Genomic DNA, 18,482 nt, shown 5'->3' with positions numbered 1-18,482 from the left:
TGGCCTAATGCTCATCTTCAGCAGGGGGCAGCAAAAGCATGGTCTCCCATCTTGCCTGGTAAGGGCTGGTAAGCATACAGGCTTTTGTTCTAAATGGTAAATAGTAAATGGACTGCATTTATATAGCGCTTTTATCCAAAGCGCTTTACAATTGATGCCTCTCATTCGCCAGAGCAGTTAGGGGTTAGGTGTCTTGCTCAAGGACACTTCGACATGCCCAGGGCGGGCTTTGAACCGGCAACCCTCCAACTGCCAGAGAATTGGTCTTACCTCCTGAGCTACGTCGCCCCATAAAAAGCACTGAAACTTCAGATTCAACTAACACTGGTTTTCAACCAAGACCAAGATTCTGTTTTAATCTGGTAATTTAGCAGCAGGCTATAACTTATATCCTGCACTCACACCGGCTCTTATTGCATAAGATGGGACGCCCACACCCTACGATATTTCCCTATAATTCAACGCATTTAGCGAAGTAGCAAACACATTTCCAAACGTTTCCCCATACATCTTCTAAACCTAAACCAGGTCGATGAATGACTTAATGAAGAGGGGAGGCCGCCACGCTGTGCCAGAAAAGCCAGAGTGAGCTGGAGGTCTTAACACACCGAGCCAGTCGTAAACAGACACAGATTCACTTCCTGGTTCAGAGCTATGACCTCAGGGCTGTAATGAATGCAGTAGAACCCACTGCGGCTCGGATGGGCATTCCTGCTGCAGAAGCACAAAGCTTTGCTGCGAGTTTTTGGCGAAAGCAGGACCCACGAACACCACAAAAACGACAACTAAGAAATCAGCGGCACACTGCAACTTAATGCAACACAACTTTATTGAAACTCACTCAAGAAGCAACATCCATATACAAACTGAGGAACTGGTGGGAGTTTCTTTCAGAAGGTAAAGCTCAAAAGCTTTTAGAACCGAAATGAATTTAAAAAAAAAAAAAAAAAAAGGGCGGGGGCTGTGAAACAAAAAACTCCCAAGGATTGGACCAGCAGTGGCAGTTCGTTTTTTTTTGCGTTTTATTTTATACAAAAAATAAATTAATGAAAATTCTTTCAAGTTTACAGGAATAGCTATTTGTTTTCCAAACACAAGCTTGCTTCAAATCCTGACGCTGATGATTTCAGCTTGGCGTGTGATTCGACTCACTAAAACTGTTACGTTTTTTTTTTCTTTTTTTTAATGTAATTGCTCAAAGCAGGCTTACTCCAATCAAAATGCTGGGGAAATACCACTGATGAGAGAGAGAAGACAAAAAAAAAAAAGTGGTTAAAAAAGTGTGGGCTGGGGCAATTGCATTCTCAGGTTTTGAATGTTCACCGTGGCCTAGGCTGTCAGTCTGTCCGTCCGTCCGTCCATCCGCACACCGCTCTACGAGCGCATGGCCTGGGCGTTACCTCGGGAGCACCCTCGAGGCCCCTGGCCGGCTCCACGTTTGTAGTTCGGTTGGTACCCGTCCTGAGTGGAGACAGCATACATGGATATCACCGCCCTGACGGCCCATGATGCACTGCACCAGATTTACCCACCAGTCGCGCAATTAGCCACCTTCATGCAAAACTAAATCCTCTAAAGGCATACCCAGAGGGCTGAGTATTTCACAAACACTGGCAAGCCACAATCTAGGATAAAATAATGAGTTTGAACACAGCGGTTGCCAAAACTGTTTGTGAAAACAATGGCAAAAGGTTTCACCATGACTGATGTATCAAGCAGTCTTAAGTGTGTCTAGGAATCAAAAAAGGCTACATGTAGGTAGTCGTACTGCTCTTGAGCCTGAACAGGGGGAGAATGCAATCTAATGGGGTACATGCTGAAAGAGACAGCAGTGGCACTGTGGTCTTACCCGCTGGTAGTTGCTGCTGGAATAGTCACGAGGCGTGTTGAATTGGGCTTGTCCATAGCCACTGTTTGGAGTGTTGGGAAAAGGCGGCCGGTACCCATCATATCCACCTGGAACATAACCATTCTGCTTTAGGACCAGGAAACAACCTTCACGCCCTGTTCCCGTTTAGCATATTGCTCCCTTGACGCACTAGCCTCTACATCAGGGTAATTACAAACATGCTCTTTTACTAGTTATCATGCTAGCTATACCCACTTCTGAATGAAGAGCATGAGCACCAATATTAATACAGAGCATGCTGGGCAGAATCTGGAAAGACCCTGAGGACTCAGCTGAGCACTTTAATAAAGGGAGCAGGAAAACCCACAGGATACCTCACTGGAGCGGGCTGGCCCCAACCCTACCAGGACTAACAGCATCAGAATGGAAAACAAAGCTGGAGAAAAGAGTAGAGCATAAAGACACTCAATGGAGCTGCAGATTATACCAACAGTATGGTAATGAATGCCATGTAGGTATACTAATAAGTACACCTATACTGGAATTGGTATCCAAGAGTTTCCTGAACCTTTCCCAACATTCCTAGCAAAGGATATCCTAACTACTAGGTTGCACTCCTTTTCTGTTGCCACAGCATTGTGTACAACAAAAATATAAAGAAATCCAATTCTTGAAAGCTAGTATACACTAGTACAAATACATGACCAAAGGTCAGTAGTTAAGCCTGGGAGAAGTTATCCTGAATAGCTAAACAGCTGGAAAACTGTGCTTTGTCTCGTGCTTGCTAACTTATAGTGAATTAGCTAGCCTGCTCGCAGACTTTTGCTACTTGCCGTTGTGGCTAGCTAGTCACCATGTTGCTTGTTACTCAAGTAGCTACTCCACAAGTTATCTAGCCAATAAGAAAAGTTGCTGGTAAGATGCTTAGCCAAGAAAGACTGCCGACGCAACAAGCCGTCTGTTCTCATTAGTGTACTTTTCTTTCACTTTCCATCTGGCATCAGCTCCTTTCTCGCCGCTTGGCGGACTGGAAAGGTTCACCGAACTACCGTTCATTACTGCCTGCAACGGAGAACGGGGCTAGGCACAGGCATTCCGCTGCCGCAGAGGTCCAAGCCCTCCATCCATTATGGTAAATGGTAAATGGACTGCATTTATATAGCGCTTTTATCCAAAGCGCTTTACAATTGATGCCTCTCATTCGCCAGAGCAGTTAGAGGTTAGGGGTTAGGTGTCTTGCTCAAGGACACCTCGACATGCCCAGGGCGGGGTTTGAACCGGCAACCCTCCGACTGCCAGACAATCGGTCTTACCTCCTGAGCTATATCGCCCCTCCTCATTATGTCCTTTAAGAATTCTGTAGCTATGACGACGAGCCTCATACTGCACATGATATTCCAGTTCGCAAATCTAGCAAGTCTGTGAGCGCTCAGTGTATGCCACACCCTTTCATAATCTTCTTTGAGGTTCTTTGGTAAGAATATCATTGAGTGTAAAGTGTCATCCACATTTCCCAAAGTACTAACAGTAGGCAAGGTGAGGTCATTTTCTCTGGAAACTTCCAGATAGAACATGCATCATGTATAAAACATAATATCCGTGTGTCGACATACTTCAAACAATCAAAATGAAGTGTAAGCATGTCTGCTCACTGCATTTGTGCTGGCACGACCATAAATGCACAACTATGGAGAGACAAATAATGATTCAGCTGACCAGACGAACTGAAACAGGTTTGGCACAAACGGTGATAATTCAGCTGACCGGACGAACTGAAACAGGTTTGGCACAAACGGTGATAATTCAGCTGACCAGATGAACTGAAACAGGTTTGGCACAGACGGTGATAATTCAGCCGACTGGACGGACAGGCACAGCGGGAAGGGACGCTGGCGGTCGGCTCACCTCTGAAGCCATTGGAGGCGCCGCGGTAACCGTTGATCATGCCGCGGGCGTTCCTGGGCCCGCCCCGGGACACCGCCCGGCTGTTGTAGAAGGACTGCCCCGGCCGGCCGAACGCCGTGCCCTGCTGCTGGGGCTGTGGGGAGACGGCCTGGTGACCCCCGCCGGCCGGAATGGTTTGGTCTTGGGTGTGGAAGGCACCAACAACTAAGGGGGGGGGAGGGGGAAGCAAGAACGTCATGACTGGACACAACCGGTAGGAAAGGGCTGACCAGAATCAGTGGCTAGGACTGCCCCGTCAAAAAATGTCCCCCAAGTATAAAGATGTTTAAGTATGTATACCATGATATATCCATTTACAATGGACTTCCCCCTCTAACTGCAGGTGTCCCTAGAGGGAGCACATGCCAGTCACCATGGCTCCGCCTCTTTCCCCACCCTCCAGCTCACCAGACTGCAGCTGCTCTGCCTGCATGTCCTGCTGCTCCACTGTGTGCTGCGTCTGGCCGCTGAAGCCCTGGCCGTAGCTGCTCTGGTATTGGCCGGGCTGCTTCAGAGAGTCCGCCTCATTGGCCGGGGGTACGGGGGCATTCAGATTGAAAACCTTAATGGGGAAAAGAGTATGAATGGACCAAAGACTTCAGACATCATTTCACATGCTTTAGAGATCACTTGGTGGGTTGAAGGGTACCAAATTAAAGGCACAGTCAAGTCCGCCTAACTACTGCTAGTCTTCATGTCCAGTTTCAGACCGGTGAAATACTGAAGGCCTCATTTCCTAACCACGTACCTGGTCCCGTCCAGACGTAGCCCTATAAGAAGGCACTACCGCCACTGTACAACAGGAACATGATTTAGGAACATGGAATCCATCTTGGATTCACAAACCAATTTCGTTTTTGTTGCTGGACCATTGGACCTCCTTGTCAGCAATATCACATTACATAACAGAGTTAACAATTGTTATTAATAGCCGTTCTTGTTATCTTGCTTGTACAGTGCCTCCTTCTCAAAAGCAAGTCTGAAAACAATTTACACGTGGTTTATTAAAGGCCTTGTCCGTGGTACACACAGCATGGGAACGAGCACACAATTCCATGCGTTCTCGCTGTTGTGAAAATTACCACACACGGCAGTCTATGCATAATTGAAAACCACTTCATCTTGGCCTTTACACAGTTAACTTCTACAGCCTGTGTGGAAGGTCCAATTTACCACCAGGACTGCACAGCTAATTAAGACGCGATTAAAATGAGGTCGCTGGTGCACAAACGTGCGGATAATGCAGATTAGCCTCTGCTTCCTAATCCAAATCCAGGTTTCATAATGCAGAGGAAAAAACTGATATACTGCTTGAGATTTAAGAATGAACCAGGATCCAATGGCTTTATTATTTGTAAACATTTTAATTGCAGTCCCTTAATTAAAATCCAAAAAAGCATGCAACAAAATGACCAAACTGCCAATGATTCACTCTCCACAGCTACATACTAAAAACTTGACCCATAGATGAACCATACAGCATAATTATAAACCCACACAGATAAACAAAATCCTGGTTCCACCGACCTCGTCATACTGAAGCAAAAACACTAGTCAGGTTACTGCTTACAACAGTGTGATAGAGGGGAGAGGAGGTAGGGAGGGGGGCAGAGGGGAGAGGAGAGCGTGAGGGGTGTAGAGAGGAGAGGAGGTAAATGGGTAGAGGAGGGAGGAGGGGGTAAATGAGTAGAGGGGAGAGGACGGAGTTAAGGGGAGAGGAGGAGAGGAGGGGGTGAGGGGTAGAGGGGAGAGGAGGGAGTTGAGGGGAGAGGGGAGAGGAGGGAGTTGAGGGGAGAGGGAGAGGAGGGAGTTGAGGGGAGAGGGAGAGGAGGGAGTTGAGGGGAGGGGGAGGGAGGGGTGAGGGGAGAGGGGAAAGGAGGGGTGAGGGCAGAGGGAGAGAGGAGGGGTGAGGGAGGGTGAGAGGAGGGGGTGAGGGGGTGAGAGGAGGGGAGGAGGGGGTGAGGGAGAGGGGAGAGGAGGGGGTGAGGGCAGAGGGGAGAGGAGGGGGTGAGGGGTGTAGAGGAGGGGTGGGGGAGGGGAGAGGAGGGTAGCAGAGGGAGAGGAGGGGGTGAGGGGTGTAGAGGAGAGGAGGAGGTAAATGGGTAGAGGAGAGGAGGTAGAGGGGTAACCACCCCGTTGGATGAGAAGAGCAGCAGGGGCCTACCGTCTGCATGGACTGGAAGGGGGCAGCGTTGACGTTAATGCCGCTGCTGTGGAGGGGCTTGGAGACGGGCTGGAACGCGGGGGGCTGGGAGGAGGAGGCGGGGGGCTGCTCTGACGACAGGGCCATGGAGGCCTGGGGAGAGGCGCAGCACCCAGTCACTCGTACACACTCACAAGTACGCGCACATGCACACACACGCACACCACAGTTAAAACACACACACCACACCACACACCACACACAACACAACACACACACACAGTCACACACACTCGCGCACACAGTTACACACACACACTTAGGGAAACAGCCACACGCTTGTATGTGCAGGGCCCAATGCACATGCACTTGCGAGGCATGAAGAGAGGAGCGACGCATGCAGAGATGCACCGCGTTACACACGCACGCAGACACAAACATGCACCAACACCAACGCACACATGAACGTGAGGCCTGGTCAGAGGTTAAGCATGCGGTACACGTACACAAACATGCCCGCATACACACACACACACACAAACACACGCGCGCACACACGCACGCACGCACGCAGGCAGGCAGGCACAGGGAGCAGCGTGCAGGCTCACAGCGTGTCAGTCACTCGCATGCACGCACAGGCGGGTGTAAGGAAGGCAGACAGCGGTGCATGGTGCACAGGGCACACACGGGCCAGAGCCTGGAGCTTGCAGCAGCGTTGCCGTTACCTGGATGGGGTCGATGGGGTCTGGAGGTGGCCGGGGGTCTGCCGTGTGCGAGGGCTGGTAGAGGGGGGGGCTCGTGGAGAAGGCTTCGGGGGCGGGGGAGACCAGGGGCACCTGGAGGGGGGAGGGGAAGAGGCCGCTCTGGGTGGCAGGGCAGTGGGCTGAACGCGGCGCGGTGCGCGGGGGAGAGGCTAGCGCGGGCGCTTACCTGCGCGGGCTCCGGCTGCACGGGCACGGGAGGGGGCTGCGCCAGCCGCGACTCTGCGTGAACTGCACAGGAAACGGCACAGTCAGGCCACAGGGACGGCGCAGTCCCAACTGAGCAATACGACCGCTTCTACCGAAAACAACAGCCACTACAAACTAACGCTTAAACAGCAGGTCCTGGGTCACAGATTCGGTCAGCGGACATTGGGGGGGAGGGGGGGTGGCGCCTACCTGGGGGGCACACCATCTGCGGGTGGTCCATGCTGGGAGCGGGTTTCATGGGCTGAGCCGACACGATGGCCGGGTCCAGGGCGTGGCCGTCAAACTCCAGCATGGAGTCCTGAGGAAGAGGCAGGCGAGGGCAGGGCTCAGAGAGGCAGGCATGGGCAGGGTTCAGACAGAGGCAGGGAAGGGCAGGGCTCAGACAGAGGCAGGGAAGGGCAGGGCTCAGACAGAGGCAGGGAAGGGCGGGGCTCAGACAGAGAGCATTCCTGCTCCACCGCATGTCTGCTTTGCTGCACAGAACAGGACAGAACTGTCCGACTGTGTGGCGATAGCGGGACTGCAGGATGAGTGAAAGGAGCGTGCCTGCTTGTGTGTGTGTGTGATGGAGGGACGTCACAGAGACAGGGGTGAATAGGACTGGGCATTCCAAGTAGGGTGGGGATCGTCGGTGCCCCACCTGCATGAAGTTGTAGGGCCCCTGCATCTGCGCCATCAGGTCCTGCACCGCCTGCTTGCGCACCACGGGGTCAGGGGCGGGAACCGGGGCGGGCACGGGGGCCACGGGGTTCAGCTCCAGAGGCTCGGGGGTGACGGGGGGCGGGGCCGACTGCAGGGGGGCGGGCTGCTGCTGCTGGACGCTGCTGGCCACCTGGGGGACAACACACAGCCACTTTCAGCAGCCGATCCAAGCCACACCCGCTTTAACACGATGCACTTCTGACTCAAGGACAACAGGGAGCGTCTGCAGGAAAACCATGTCCTTACGCAGCAGTTCCAAAACTCAAGGTCTGTCACGAAGCAAGTTTCATGGACACAACATTCAAAAGAATGACCAAGCAAAACAGGTAACTTGTCAAAATACCCACACCCAAAAAGTAACCACTGAATGGGGGAGATTGTGCGTTTTGCCGAACAGGATACCATGATTTATTTGTACAGGCTACATACCATCACAGATAAAGGGCAGTAAACTGAAATACAGAAACTCTTGCACCTATGAGCACTCTACAGTTCAATCGAGCTCTTTAAAGTTTCCCACGGACGCCTGCGTGTCTTCCCAGTGAAGCTGCAGCTTGTTCAGTCCATTACAGAGTTTGCACAGCGAGTGATGAAGAGTGTACACACCTCAGACTGTGCGCTCCAATCTTCGTCCGGCTCTTTGTCGCTGTTGCTGTAGGAAGCTTCTGGAATGAACTGTCTGTTGACAAACTACAAGAGCACAGCATATAAAAGAATGGCACATCAGGCACTATCCAAAATCACCACAACCAAAAACAGCTAACACCAAGGGCTGGTGTGTTTTCAGTGTTAAAGGATACGTGCTGGATATGGGTTCTGAACATTACAGGCGAGGACTGAACATGGCTCACCTCTGTGGCTTCCACTTCAATGGGCTCCAAGTAATCTTCAGGTACCTCACCCTCTGAAACAAGGAAAGACATTTACACCCCTTACACTGGCACAGATCCTCTGGAGAAACTCCACTCACGTTCTAAGAAGTTCCCTGTGGGGAGATGCCTGGTTCTGTGCGAGGAGGGGTGGAAGGTTTGCCTGGCTCTAAGAATGGTGTTAACAGGGTTACTTTGCTCTGTGAGTGGGTGTTACAGCATTACCTGGCCCTGTGAGTGGGTGTTACAGCATTACCTGGCCCTGTGAGTGGGTGTTACAGCATTACCTGGCCCTGTGAGTGGGTGTTACAGCTTATGCCTGTGAGTGGTGTTACAGCATTACCTGGCCCTGTGAGTGGGTGTTACAGCATTACCTGGCCCTGTGAGTGGGTGTTACAGCATTACCTGGCCCTGTGAGTGGGTGTTACAGCATTACCTGGCCCTGTGAGTGGGTGTTACAGCATTACCTGGCCCTGTGAGTGGGTGTTACAGCATTACCTGGCCCTGTGAGTGGGTGTTACAGCATTACCTGGCTCTGTGAGTGGGTGTTACAGCATTACTGCCGGGTGCGCCCGCCTGTGAGTGGGTGTTACAGCATTACCTGGCCCTGTGAGTGGGTGTTACAGCATTACCTGGCCCTGTGAGTGGGTGTTACAGCATTACCTGGCTCTGTGAGTGGGCGTTACAACATTACCTGGCTCTGTGGGTCGTTCCTCAGCTTCAGACTCTGCCACCCCAGACTGTCTCCCTTCCTCCTCCTCCTCCTCCACGTCCTCCTCCTCCTCCTGCTCCTCCTGGCACACGCCATTCTGGTGTGTGTGCGCTCGGTCAAAGTACCCACTCCGCAACACCTTATCCAGTGTCTCTTTTAGGGACTTGTCTGCAAAAAGAGTCAGCCAAAATTATTATAACACTGACTTTGCAATATCTGTTTATAGATAACTTATTCAACACTTGGAAAGTTTTAGCAGTGGCTAAAATGCAGCTGCTGGAAGGGAAACCCTCATTAGCTTTCCATTAGGAGGGCACTATGACTGTGACTGAGTGGGCAGAAATCTGACTCACAGTGCCTCTGATTTCTATAAGGTCATTTGACACCAGTCAGGCTGCCACCCTTAGAATCAATTATGCATCGGCAGACATTCAATACGAGGTAAATTTGCTTAAGACATATTTTACGGAGATATTCCTTAAGGTGTCTCCGAGCTCAGTAATTAGGTTAAACAGAGACCTTTATTTAATCCACACTTTGGTTTCACTGGGACTTAAAGCAAGAATTAGTTACTTGAGGACAAACCAAAAAAATAAAAAAAACCACTTAACAGCTCTGACCACCCCACAGCCCCTTCCACTCCCAGACTGACAGACATGGATACAGATACATACGCATACAGTCACACGAGCAGCAAGACGAGAGTGCTGTACCACTCTGGTTCCCGCTACACGACCCACAGGCAGAGGGGCGGTGCCAGGCCCCAGGCCCCTCCCCTCTGGCAGGACCCACAGAGCGTCTCCGTGCGCATTCCGCGCACGCGGGAGACTGGCACGGCGCCCTTCCCAGCGGGCACTGCCGGGCGCTGCCGTCGCCTACAGGATTCCAGAGAGAGCGCGGGCCGGGCGGGGCCCTGCGCCTGGCAACCTGCCCTGCTGCTGAGTCAGGGGCCCGGAGCCGGGCAGCGTTCCCGTCCCGCCCCCCTCCCCCAAAGCGTGGAGTTCGACCTCATCCAGCCACCACAAGCCTGGCCCTTTTCTCTATCCTCTGAGACACTACTTCAAAGAAACCTGCAAGCAATAGATTCTTCCATTTAGGCGAGCTTTGACAGACCCAGATTTGAACCCGATTCTGCTCGTTAAATTAACAGGCTGGCTCTTACTACATTAGAGTGGTTTTCACAAACCACCCAAACACACGCAACCGGAAAAGCATTACATCATGCACTGGCAAGGTCACGATTCGATCTGGACTTCAGAGCACTCCGGTGCACTACAGGCACTTCAACTTTCTTCCAAGTATTTCAAAACCCACTACTTATTCATTCTGAAAATGCCGACTTTCACTTTCAGGGCAACAACCAATTTAAATGACAAGAAACTCAGGTAGACACTGCTCTCATTTAGATTTAGATTCAATTTTGCTATAACGGTTTTTCAGACAATTATCTGAGGGTACAAAGGAGCCGTTGCTGTGGTACAGCTGAATGACCAGACTGAACTCATCATCCGAAGGTTCTCCCACAGTGAACAGTGTGGCTGAGGAGCCCTGTGGCACATGCAGGCAGGCACACGAGACGGCCCCGCCCCGCCCCGCTCCCCACTCACATGTGGTTCCAGCCACAGCTTTGTCCTTGCCTTCCAGAAGGTCCCAATAATGCAGGGAGGCCTGCTCAAACTGCTCCGTCAGCCTGCGAGAGCGAGAGAGGGGGTGGGGGAGGATAAGGAGCCATTAAACATATTTCACAATTCCTGACTTCAGCTTCCAAAAGATGCCACTGGTCATTTCAGAACCAATTAAATAAAAAAAACCTGAACTGACTCAACAGTATTTTCCTAGACCGTCTCTACTGATCTTTCTTATACCTGCAGATTCAGGGTGCACTGAGGATTAAGGCATTCCTGAAGGGCTGCGGTTTTCTTACCGAGAACTCATTTCAAATCAACACAGCTACTACAGGAAAAAAAGCATTGCAGGGAGACCCATGATCAAACTATAGTCGTGGAGAAAAAAAAAAAAAAAAGACAAATCCTTGTATTCTTGCAACACAGAAACTGGGAATAAGTAGAGAGGACTGGAACAAAAATCTGCCAGCACCATTAATACACTCTGGTGTTCTTTGGCCCAAGCCATAGGGAGCAGACTTTTGCTCATTAACTCCATGAATACATATGAACTTTTCCTTGCAAGGGGTCAGGTAACATCCTACCCACATAGTAGACAAGATGTCCACAGCAATTTAACACAGTTAGCTGGCTAGAAATAATCAAGTTCATTTAATTAAATACATAATATTAATCTAATAAAGTTAACGTAGTTAGTCAGTTGACTGCTGTACCGAGGAAAGGAAGCCTTAAATAAATGAAGTGTGACACAGTATAACCTACATGAAATCTGCACTGGGGGCTGTTCTGATGAATTCCTGCTACCTCATAAAAGCATACAACCGCCCAGTCCTGAACACTGCAGTCACTTTACAGATCCCTACATGACCTGAGAGGCACATCATATATGGAGATGACACTGGGGGTGCTAAAGACGGTATTGCACATCACGGGTAAGTGTCACCCTGGCGCACACTTTGACATCCCAAACGGGACACAATCATCCTCCTTCATCTGATTGGTTACACTTTTTCGGACAAATATGACCCGCCTAGTCATCACTGCAAATAAGGAAGTGAAATAATATAACTTATACACTACATCAAACATCTCATTCAAAATGAATATGGTGTTGGTCCACCCTTTGCTATGACAACCTCCACTCTTCTGACAAGGCTTTATACTAGATGCTGGAGCATTGCTGCAAGGGGTTGATGTCAGAGCTCTGTGCAGACCGGTCAAGTTCTTCCACACCTACCACAAAACCATTTCTATATGGACCTAACTGATGCGCCCGGGGACACTGTCATGCTGAAACAGGAAAGGGCCTTCCCCAAACTGCTGGAAGCTGAGAATAGTCTAAAATGTCAGTGCATTAAGATTTTCCTACACTGGAACTATGGGGCCAAGCCCAAACCATAAAAACAGCCCAAAAGGTCCAAAAGAGCAATCTCAGAGCGGCAGCCCATCTGTACCTGACGTTGGGGTCAGGTTCTGAGCCCACCAGCTTGTAGAACTCGTCGAGGGCGGAGAGGTCCGCGTCGGACAGCAGGGCGGAGCCTTCGGCGGCCATCTTGAGCTCCTGCCGCACGCCGTCCTCGCCCAGCCGGTCCAGGAGGAACTGCAGCTCCAGCACGGTCTTCAGCCGCCGCTGCTCCGCCTCCTCGCGCTGAAGCTGCTCCCGCCGAGCCGCTTTCTTCACCGCCTTCTGGATCTGAGAGAGGGGGGCACCGTCCAATCACTGCACGGAGCCACACTGGCACGACACACTGGAGTCTCACCAAATATCTCAGCCAATTTTACCTGTAGTCACCATGCAGAACACATGTCTATAGTATTACTACTCAATTACACTTTTGATAAGGCACACTGCAAAAAATAAACAAATAAAATTAAATACTAATTAATCAATAAATAAATAATCCTTTAAAAAAGCATTTACTATTCCAGGTTTGTCCCTTGGGGGCAAGTGCAACCACCCCCATGACCCACAAGCTTGCAAGTGACAGTGCGACATTGACAACTGAACGCAGTGTGAATGTGTAAAATCCTTCAGCGTTTGAAAAGCTTTTAAAAATGAGATTTCCCGTAAGACGTAACATTTCAGTTGTTTTTGCTTGGTCTGCAACTCGCGTATTTGCACAAGAGCAGGCTTTTCCCAGGTTTCAGCAAAACCGAAGCAGCTAGCTAATAGCTGAGGTGAGGCCTTGACGTCAACATGCATTTCTTCTTATCCTTGAACAAAAGAAGCACTATTTGACTGACTTGATAAGTAATTTATATCCCAAATAAATTTACTTAGAAAAGCATGTGTGACATTCTAGGCTTCTTTTGTGCAGGATTTTAATCAGTCACAGGATTATTATGTTGAAGAGGTGCAGCAGTCACAGAGGATCCTCACGCATATGCAGCACTACAGAGGTAGAGGGAGGAGCTTAGAATCTAGAAGTCACGGTTGCAATTTCAGTAAACGGTAAATTAGGCCAAATCCACTCACGTCTTGGCCCAAAGCCAGGAAGCTCTTCTGCAACTCTCGAGCAAACTCCAAGTTATTTGCAACTTCCTGGAACTTGGACAAGGCATCCTTACGAGAACAGGGAGAAGAAAAAAAAAAAAAGAGGAAACATGAGGCTGTTATTTAGAGCACTTCAGCTTAGTGCATCCATTTACGGAGGAGGGGGTGTTACAAATACAAGATTCAGCTCGCACTTCAAGAACGTAGTGCAAAGACACACGAAATGTTTTTTTTTTTTTCTTTTCTTACCAGCTGGTCCTGGTTGAGACGTTCTCCTTTGTTTTTCTTTGCCTGATAGTCATCCAGCTTGCTCTGTGGGGAACATTGCAAAAGGAAGTATTGTTTATGGCACAATGGGGGAAGGGCACCAAGTACTTTTGCCTCAGACGCAGCACAACAACACAATTTCCCAATAAGAAATGAGAAGATATCTTTTTAAAAGCAACATGCTGGAAGACTGTACCAAGGTAATAGTAATGCATGCAACAAGCCCACATAACTATGCATGTCTATTTATTGGGAATAAGTGCGAACAAATCCCAATATGATGCAACCTGATAAACAGTGAGATATCCAAGGGGTTGCATTCTGCAGTCAGAATAACACAATATCAATTTAAAAACCAGTCTCAGCAAGAACAACTTAACAGTGCAAAACTTGCAATGGGTAAAGTGCAACTACTGAGTTCACAAAGAAACAGTAACAGTAACACCCAATAACAGCGTAAACAAAGTGTTCAAACTGACAACACTGTTAGCATAACAACTTATACTGACAGATATTCAGTAACCCTGTGACATGCTGCCCCCAACACACCCAAAACCAAATGATTATATGCTAGAGAAGCAAGGTGCCAAAAAACACAAACGTATTCTTAAAATGTGTAAATCCACACAAAATGTTTGTATTTGCAGATGAGGGGATTATTTTAATAGTTTAGCCTCCACTCCAAGGGGTGACCTTAAGTCTGTAACACCAAACCCATGAAGTGGGAAAGCAGTATTTGTTTTGTTTGCTTTTTTTTACTTGCCATAATATCAGTGCTTTATGAAATTGCCATACTCTGCTTTAAGTACAGCCACATGCGAATAAGAATAATTTGCAGCAAACAGAAACTATTACCCACATCTGATATTTACTGGAAGTAATAGAAATAATACTTAGATACGTTTCTTGCTGTAACTTATTTTACAGGGCTCAGACAAAACCATTTAGGCACACTGCACTGTCAGTCTAAAGGTTCTGCACTACCTCTACACGCGGGATGGGCACTCGTTTTGTATGACAAAAATAAAGGGGGGAGAAATATGGGAAGAGACTCCCTAGCGTTCACGTTTACTCAAGATTTCTAAACCCCCCCCCCAAATCCCCAAAACGCAGGTTCCTTGTTCTTCATCAGTTTCCCTCTGCTACGACTGTAATGGGCATCAACACTGTTATTTTATTTGCCCATTAAATATATTGTAGCAATAATCAATGTTCTCGGGTTGAAGCATCTATACAGGCACCTGCTCGGCCGACTGTAGCTTGGGCCTCCAAAGATCAATTGGCTAAGCTATTCAGATTGTTGTCGTAAAAGCCACGATTTAGACAAAGTTTATGTTAAATTACATATTTTTGAATAGAGACAGGATACCGCGATAGTAATTTTAAGACTAAAGTACGATTCGTACTCGATGACTGTATTTTTCTACGAAACACCTAGGTCTAACGTTTTTCCGGTGGCATTATCTTATAGCTAGCTAATGTTAGCTTGCTAGCCAACTAATGCGAGACACGAGAGATCACATGTAGCTAACGTTACTTCAAATATTTTCTCACAGCTAGCCACAACGTAACTTTACAACATAAACCCAAAAAACACTAGCTACTAGCACACGACGTAGCTACAAACAAAAGCCCGTTCGCTTTTCGACCCAAAAACCCTAAGGCAACAAAACGGGATATTAGAAATTCTGGCAACAAGCTAACGTTAGCTAGCAAGCGGACATTGGTCAACTTCAACTCGAGCCATGTTGCAACAAAGCATCAAACAGTCGGTTGAGACTAACAGACAAGCAGTTTGTCTTCATCACAGCTAGCTGTAAAGGTTGTCAACTTGGCTGAAATTAAAATATCGAAGACTAATAGACTAAGTAATGTTTAAAAGTTTACATTTCGTTTAAATGCTGAAACTTAATTTCCACCCCATTTCGCTACACATGGGCAACATTTGATGCTATTGACCGAACATCGAAAACGTGTTTAACAACCAACTACCATGAGCTTATTAAAGGTGCTTGCAACGCAACCAGGCCTTTGAAAAGGCATTTGTGAAGTTCAAGTTCTGGTCTGCTGTAGCCACGGCCAGGCAGAAATACCAATGACAGACGTTTGCATTCATCTTATGGGTCTAGTATTCTATAAGTTTCACACTGCAGCAATCCACAACGGCACTCGTACTTTTACCGATTTGAGTCTAACCTGCCCCCAAGCTGTCAGCGTGAGCCTGGTATGTTTTAAGTTGTCTAATGAATTTAACCCATGCAACAAATAAACATGCAACTATATATTTTGGTGTATTTTCTTTAATCAACGACACAATTCAGTCATTTCGTACAGGTTACAGTATCGTAAAGTTTGGGCTTACCTACAATGCAAAAACACTGTGTAGGTTTAAAGCAAAGGCTCGCAGCTTATTTCAAATACAGATACTGATAGACACATATTCCATCAAGTTGGGGTAACCTCATTGCTGTAGCAATTGAAGTATACAAGCCTGTGGACAGAAGTATACCCTGGTTCTGCTCACCATCCGCCATCTAAACCTGAATGGTTCAAAGTGCTATGCGCTTGTCTGTGCACCGTTTTATTTCAGTGCTAGTTTTCATTTCGAGTTGCATTGCATACATGAAAGGTGCTATACAAACTGTTATTATTATTATGCTTTATTGCATCCTTTTTCAAGAACGTTATACTTTATGGGATTGGGTTACCTTTTTCTTCTCCATGTTGCGGACCTTCTTGTCAATGACACCGAACACTTGCTTCATTGCTTCAGTTTGGGCTCCGGACGATTGGCTTGTCATGGTGATCTGGCCGATCGATCCGGGAGCGGACCCCACATCCGGACTTGAGGACTGCACAGTCCTGTTGCCAATCGTCGCTGAGGGCATCTATTGACAGTTATCATAAAGGGAAAAGCAAAACAATTAACGTTTGAGTACTTAAGAGTAAGTAAATCGTCACCAACATGCATCTGTGTATTTGTCCGTGAAATGCCCTAGAATTGTAAACAGTGGTTTCTAGTACACCAATACGAGATAAACGTACTGACATCTCAGTTCATTTAGACTACATATGTTCCCCCGATTCCAAATCAATAGAACAGTCACGGTTTCGTGTATTCATTCGACGACTTTCTGTAATGTAACGTTACTGGGCTTTGGTCCCGGACATAAGAGCGAGCACTCACACTGCAGACAACCGCCAGTGGTCGGTGTGGAGCTGCAAGGCAACAAAGGCTTCCACATAACAATGGTGTAATTAGGGACAGGGTGCGAAAACGTTAGCCATCTAGTTCATGGTAGTGAACTGCAGTAAACTGAAAGTATTTTTTTACTCAACCCACACGCTTTCCAACTCCAGGTGAAACTTCACGCCTCTAGCTGTAGTTAACGTTGTCGTCCATTGTAACGTTAGGTAGCCAAATATTATCGTTAAAGGGGCTGTGTATGTCTTTGCCTGCAATGTGGATAATTAGCTAGCTAGTCACATCTAACAGCTTAACAGACTTGTCAGTTCTTTACCAATGTCTTGCTAGAAAAGATTAGTAGTTAGACGTCGTGCATTCCTACGAAGTATCCGACGTCAATGGCCATCCTGATTATGTCCAATTGTCCTACGGCTTAGCGAGCTAGCTACATATCTAACGCGATGAAGCAAAGTTAACAGCTAATTCAATAAGACAAAACCGTATTAGTCCATACTCGCTTGCAAAATGAGTGTAGCGTGATAGCAGACGCGATTAATAAGAGCTAGATACCCAAGTTACTTAGCTAACTAGGTCATATACATAAAAATTCGGTGCAAGCCCAACCGGCACAGTAGCTAAGCGGAACTACTTCCAATCCTTTGGACCGTTCTTCTCGCCCATTCTTTTTGCGGTCAACAAACTAGATTAACAAAAGCTACACCACAGATGGAAGCAGTCACGTGTTATTAATGGATACAAATACGTACTTCGACAATAACCAAAGAAAAAATACATTTCTAAACAGTTTCACGATAACATTCTTTTCACTACGATCGTGAGCTACCGTTACGCATGATGCCTGCTAACGTTAGCAAGGTAATGCTACAATTTCCTAATCAGCTTGCGAAGCGAGAGTGACAACACACTTTCGGGATTCGCTTACCTTTTCGGTTCTGTATTTATATCCACAGGGGAGATTATTCTTTCGAGGATAAAAGTTGCCTAAGTATATATTGTGTTGCTTTATTTTTTTCGTAATATAACCAATATGGGATCCGCCCCGCCGGCCTCACCGACAACTGAGAGAGACCAACCAGAGAAGTATCACTTTATTTGGAGGAAGGACCTACCTACGGCTGACCGAGATTTGCCTGACCTTATGTCAACGTCTGGGTCTTCAGGCGCACGTTTTTAAAACAAAATTTACATTAAAGTGCTTGCTTCAACCGGTATATTATGCATACTAGTGTATTCCATTGTTCTTTTTGTGACAGTTTGTTGAAGCAGTGGCATTTGATGATGTCGGCAGTCAGGCAAGACATAGATCGTCTTTGGGATTCCATTCGCGATGGTTCTCCATAACTTGCAAGTTATCTCCATAGGGGTGTCCCGATTGACGTCAATTCATAGTGCACCCTATTGCTTGTTTTCTTCGTAAGAGCCACTAGGATCAACGACTCATGCTCATTGCAGGGCGAAAGAAGCACAACAAATAAAAGATCAGCCCATTTTATAAAAAAACGGAAGTACTTAGAATTTCTTTGAGGCTCACGAGTGGTCTCACCTCCACTGGGGCAATGGTTCTCTCCTGCATTACAATGCAACGTGTAGAGTGCAAAATAGTCACTGGCTTTGCATGTAAGCGCGTAAGGATGTGCGTGTGTTTTAGCAGTAGTGCTCCTTACAGAGGGATGCTGGTGCCACAGCAGGTACAGGAGA

The 18,482-nt window shown here is 47.8% G+C and overlaps 1 protein-coding gene across 2 annotated transcripts; it reads right to left on the bottom strand.

Annotated features, from left to right (window-relative positions):
* Positions 1-811: 811 nt before the first annotated feature.
* On the bottom strand, positions 812-17,866 carry LOC135255592 (caprin-1-like). 2 transcript variants are annotated; one of them, XM_064336954.1, is made up of 18 exons: positions 17,707-17,866; positions 16,285-16,464; positions 13,559-13,621; positions 13,292-13,378; positions 12,270-12,508; positions 10,798-10,880; positions 9,173-9,358; positions 8,461-8,513; positions 8,216-8,299; positions 7,548-7,739; positions 7,097-7,205; positions 6,867-6,928; positions 6,662-6,772; positions 5,958-6,089; positions 4,202-4,355; positions 3,755-3,958; positions 1,850-1,956; positions 812-1,461 (listed from the first exon to the last, which is right to left on the bottom strand). In XM_064336954.1, the coding sequence occupies exons 2-18, from the start codon at positions 16,462-16,464 to the stop codon at positions 1,375-1,377; spliced, it is 2,133 nt and encodes a 710-aa protein (XP_064193024.1). In that variant the 5' UTR covers positions 17,707-17,866; the 3' UTR covers positions 812-1,374. The 2 variants fall into 2 exon arrangements, with proteins under 2 accessions (XP_064193024.1, XP_064193025.1); XM_064336955.1 differs by lacking the exon at positions 6,662-6,772.
* Positions 17,867-18,482: the final 616 nt, after the last annotated feature.

Source organism: Anguilla rostrata, chromosome 5 (genome assembly GCF_018555375.3).
Source record: "Anguilla rostrata isolate EN2019 chromosome 5, ASM1855537v3, whole genome shotgun sequence".
In the NCBI taxonomy this organism is placed as follows: Eukaryota; Metazoa; Chordata; class Actinopteri; order Anguilliformes; family Anguillidae; genus Anguilla; species Anguilla rostrata.
The sequence above is the reverse complement of the archived record's forward strand: the minus strand, read 5'-3'. Positions and strand labels throughout refer to the sequence as shown.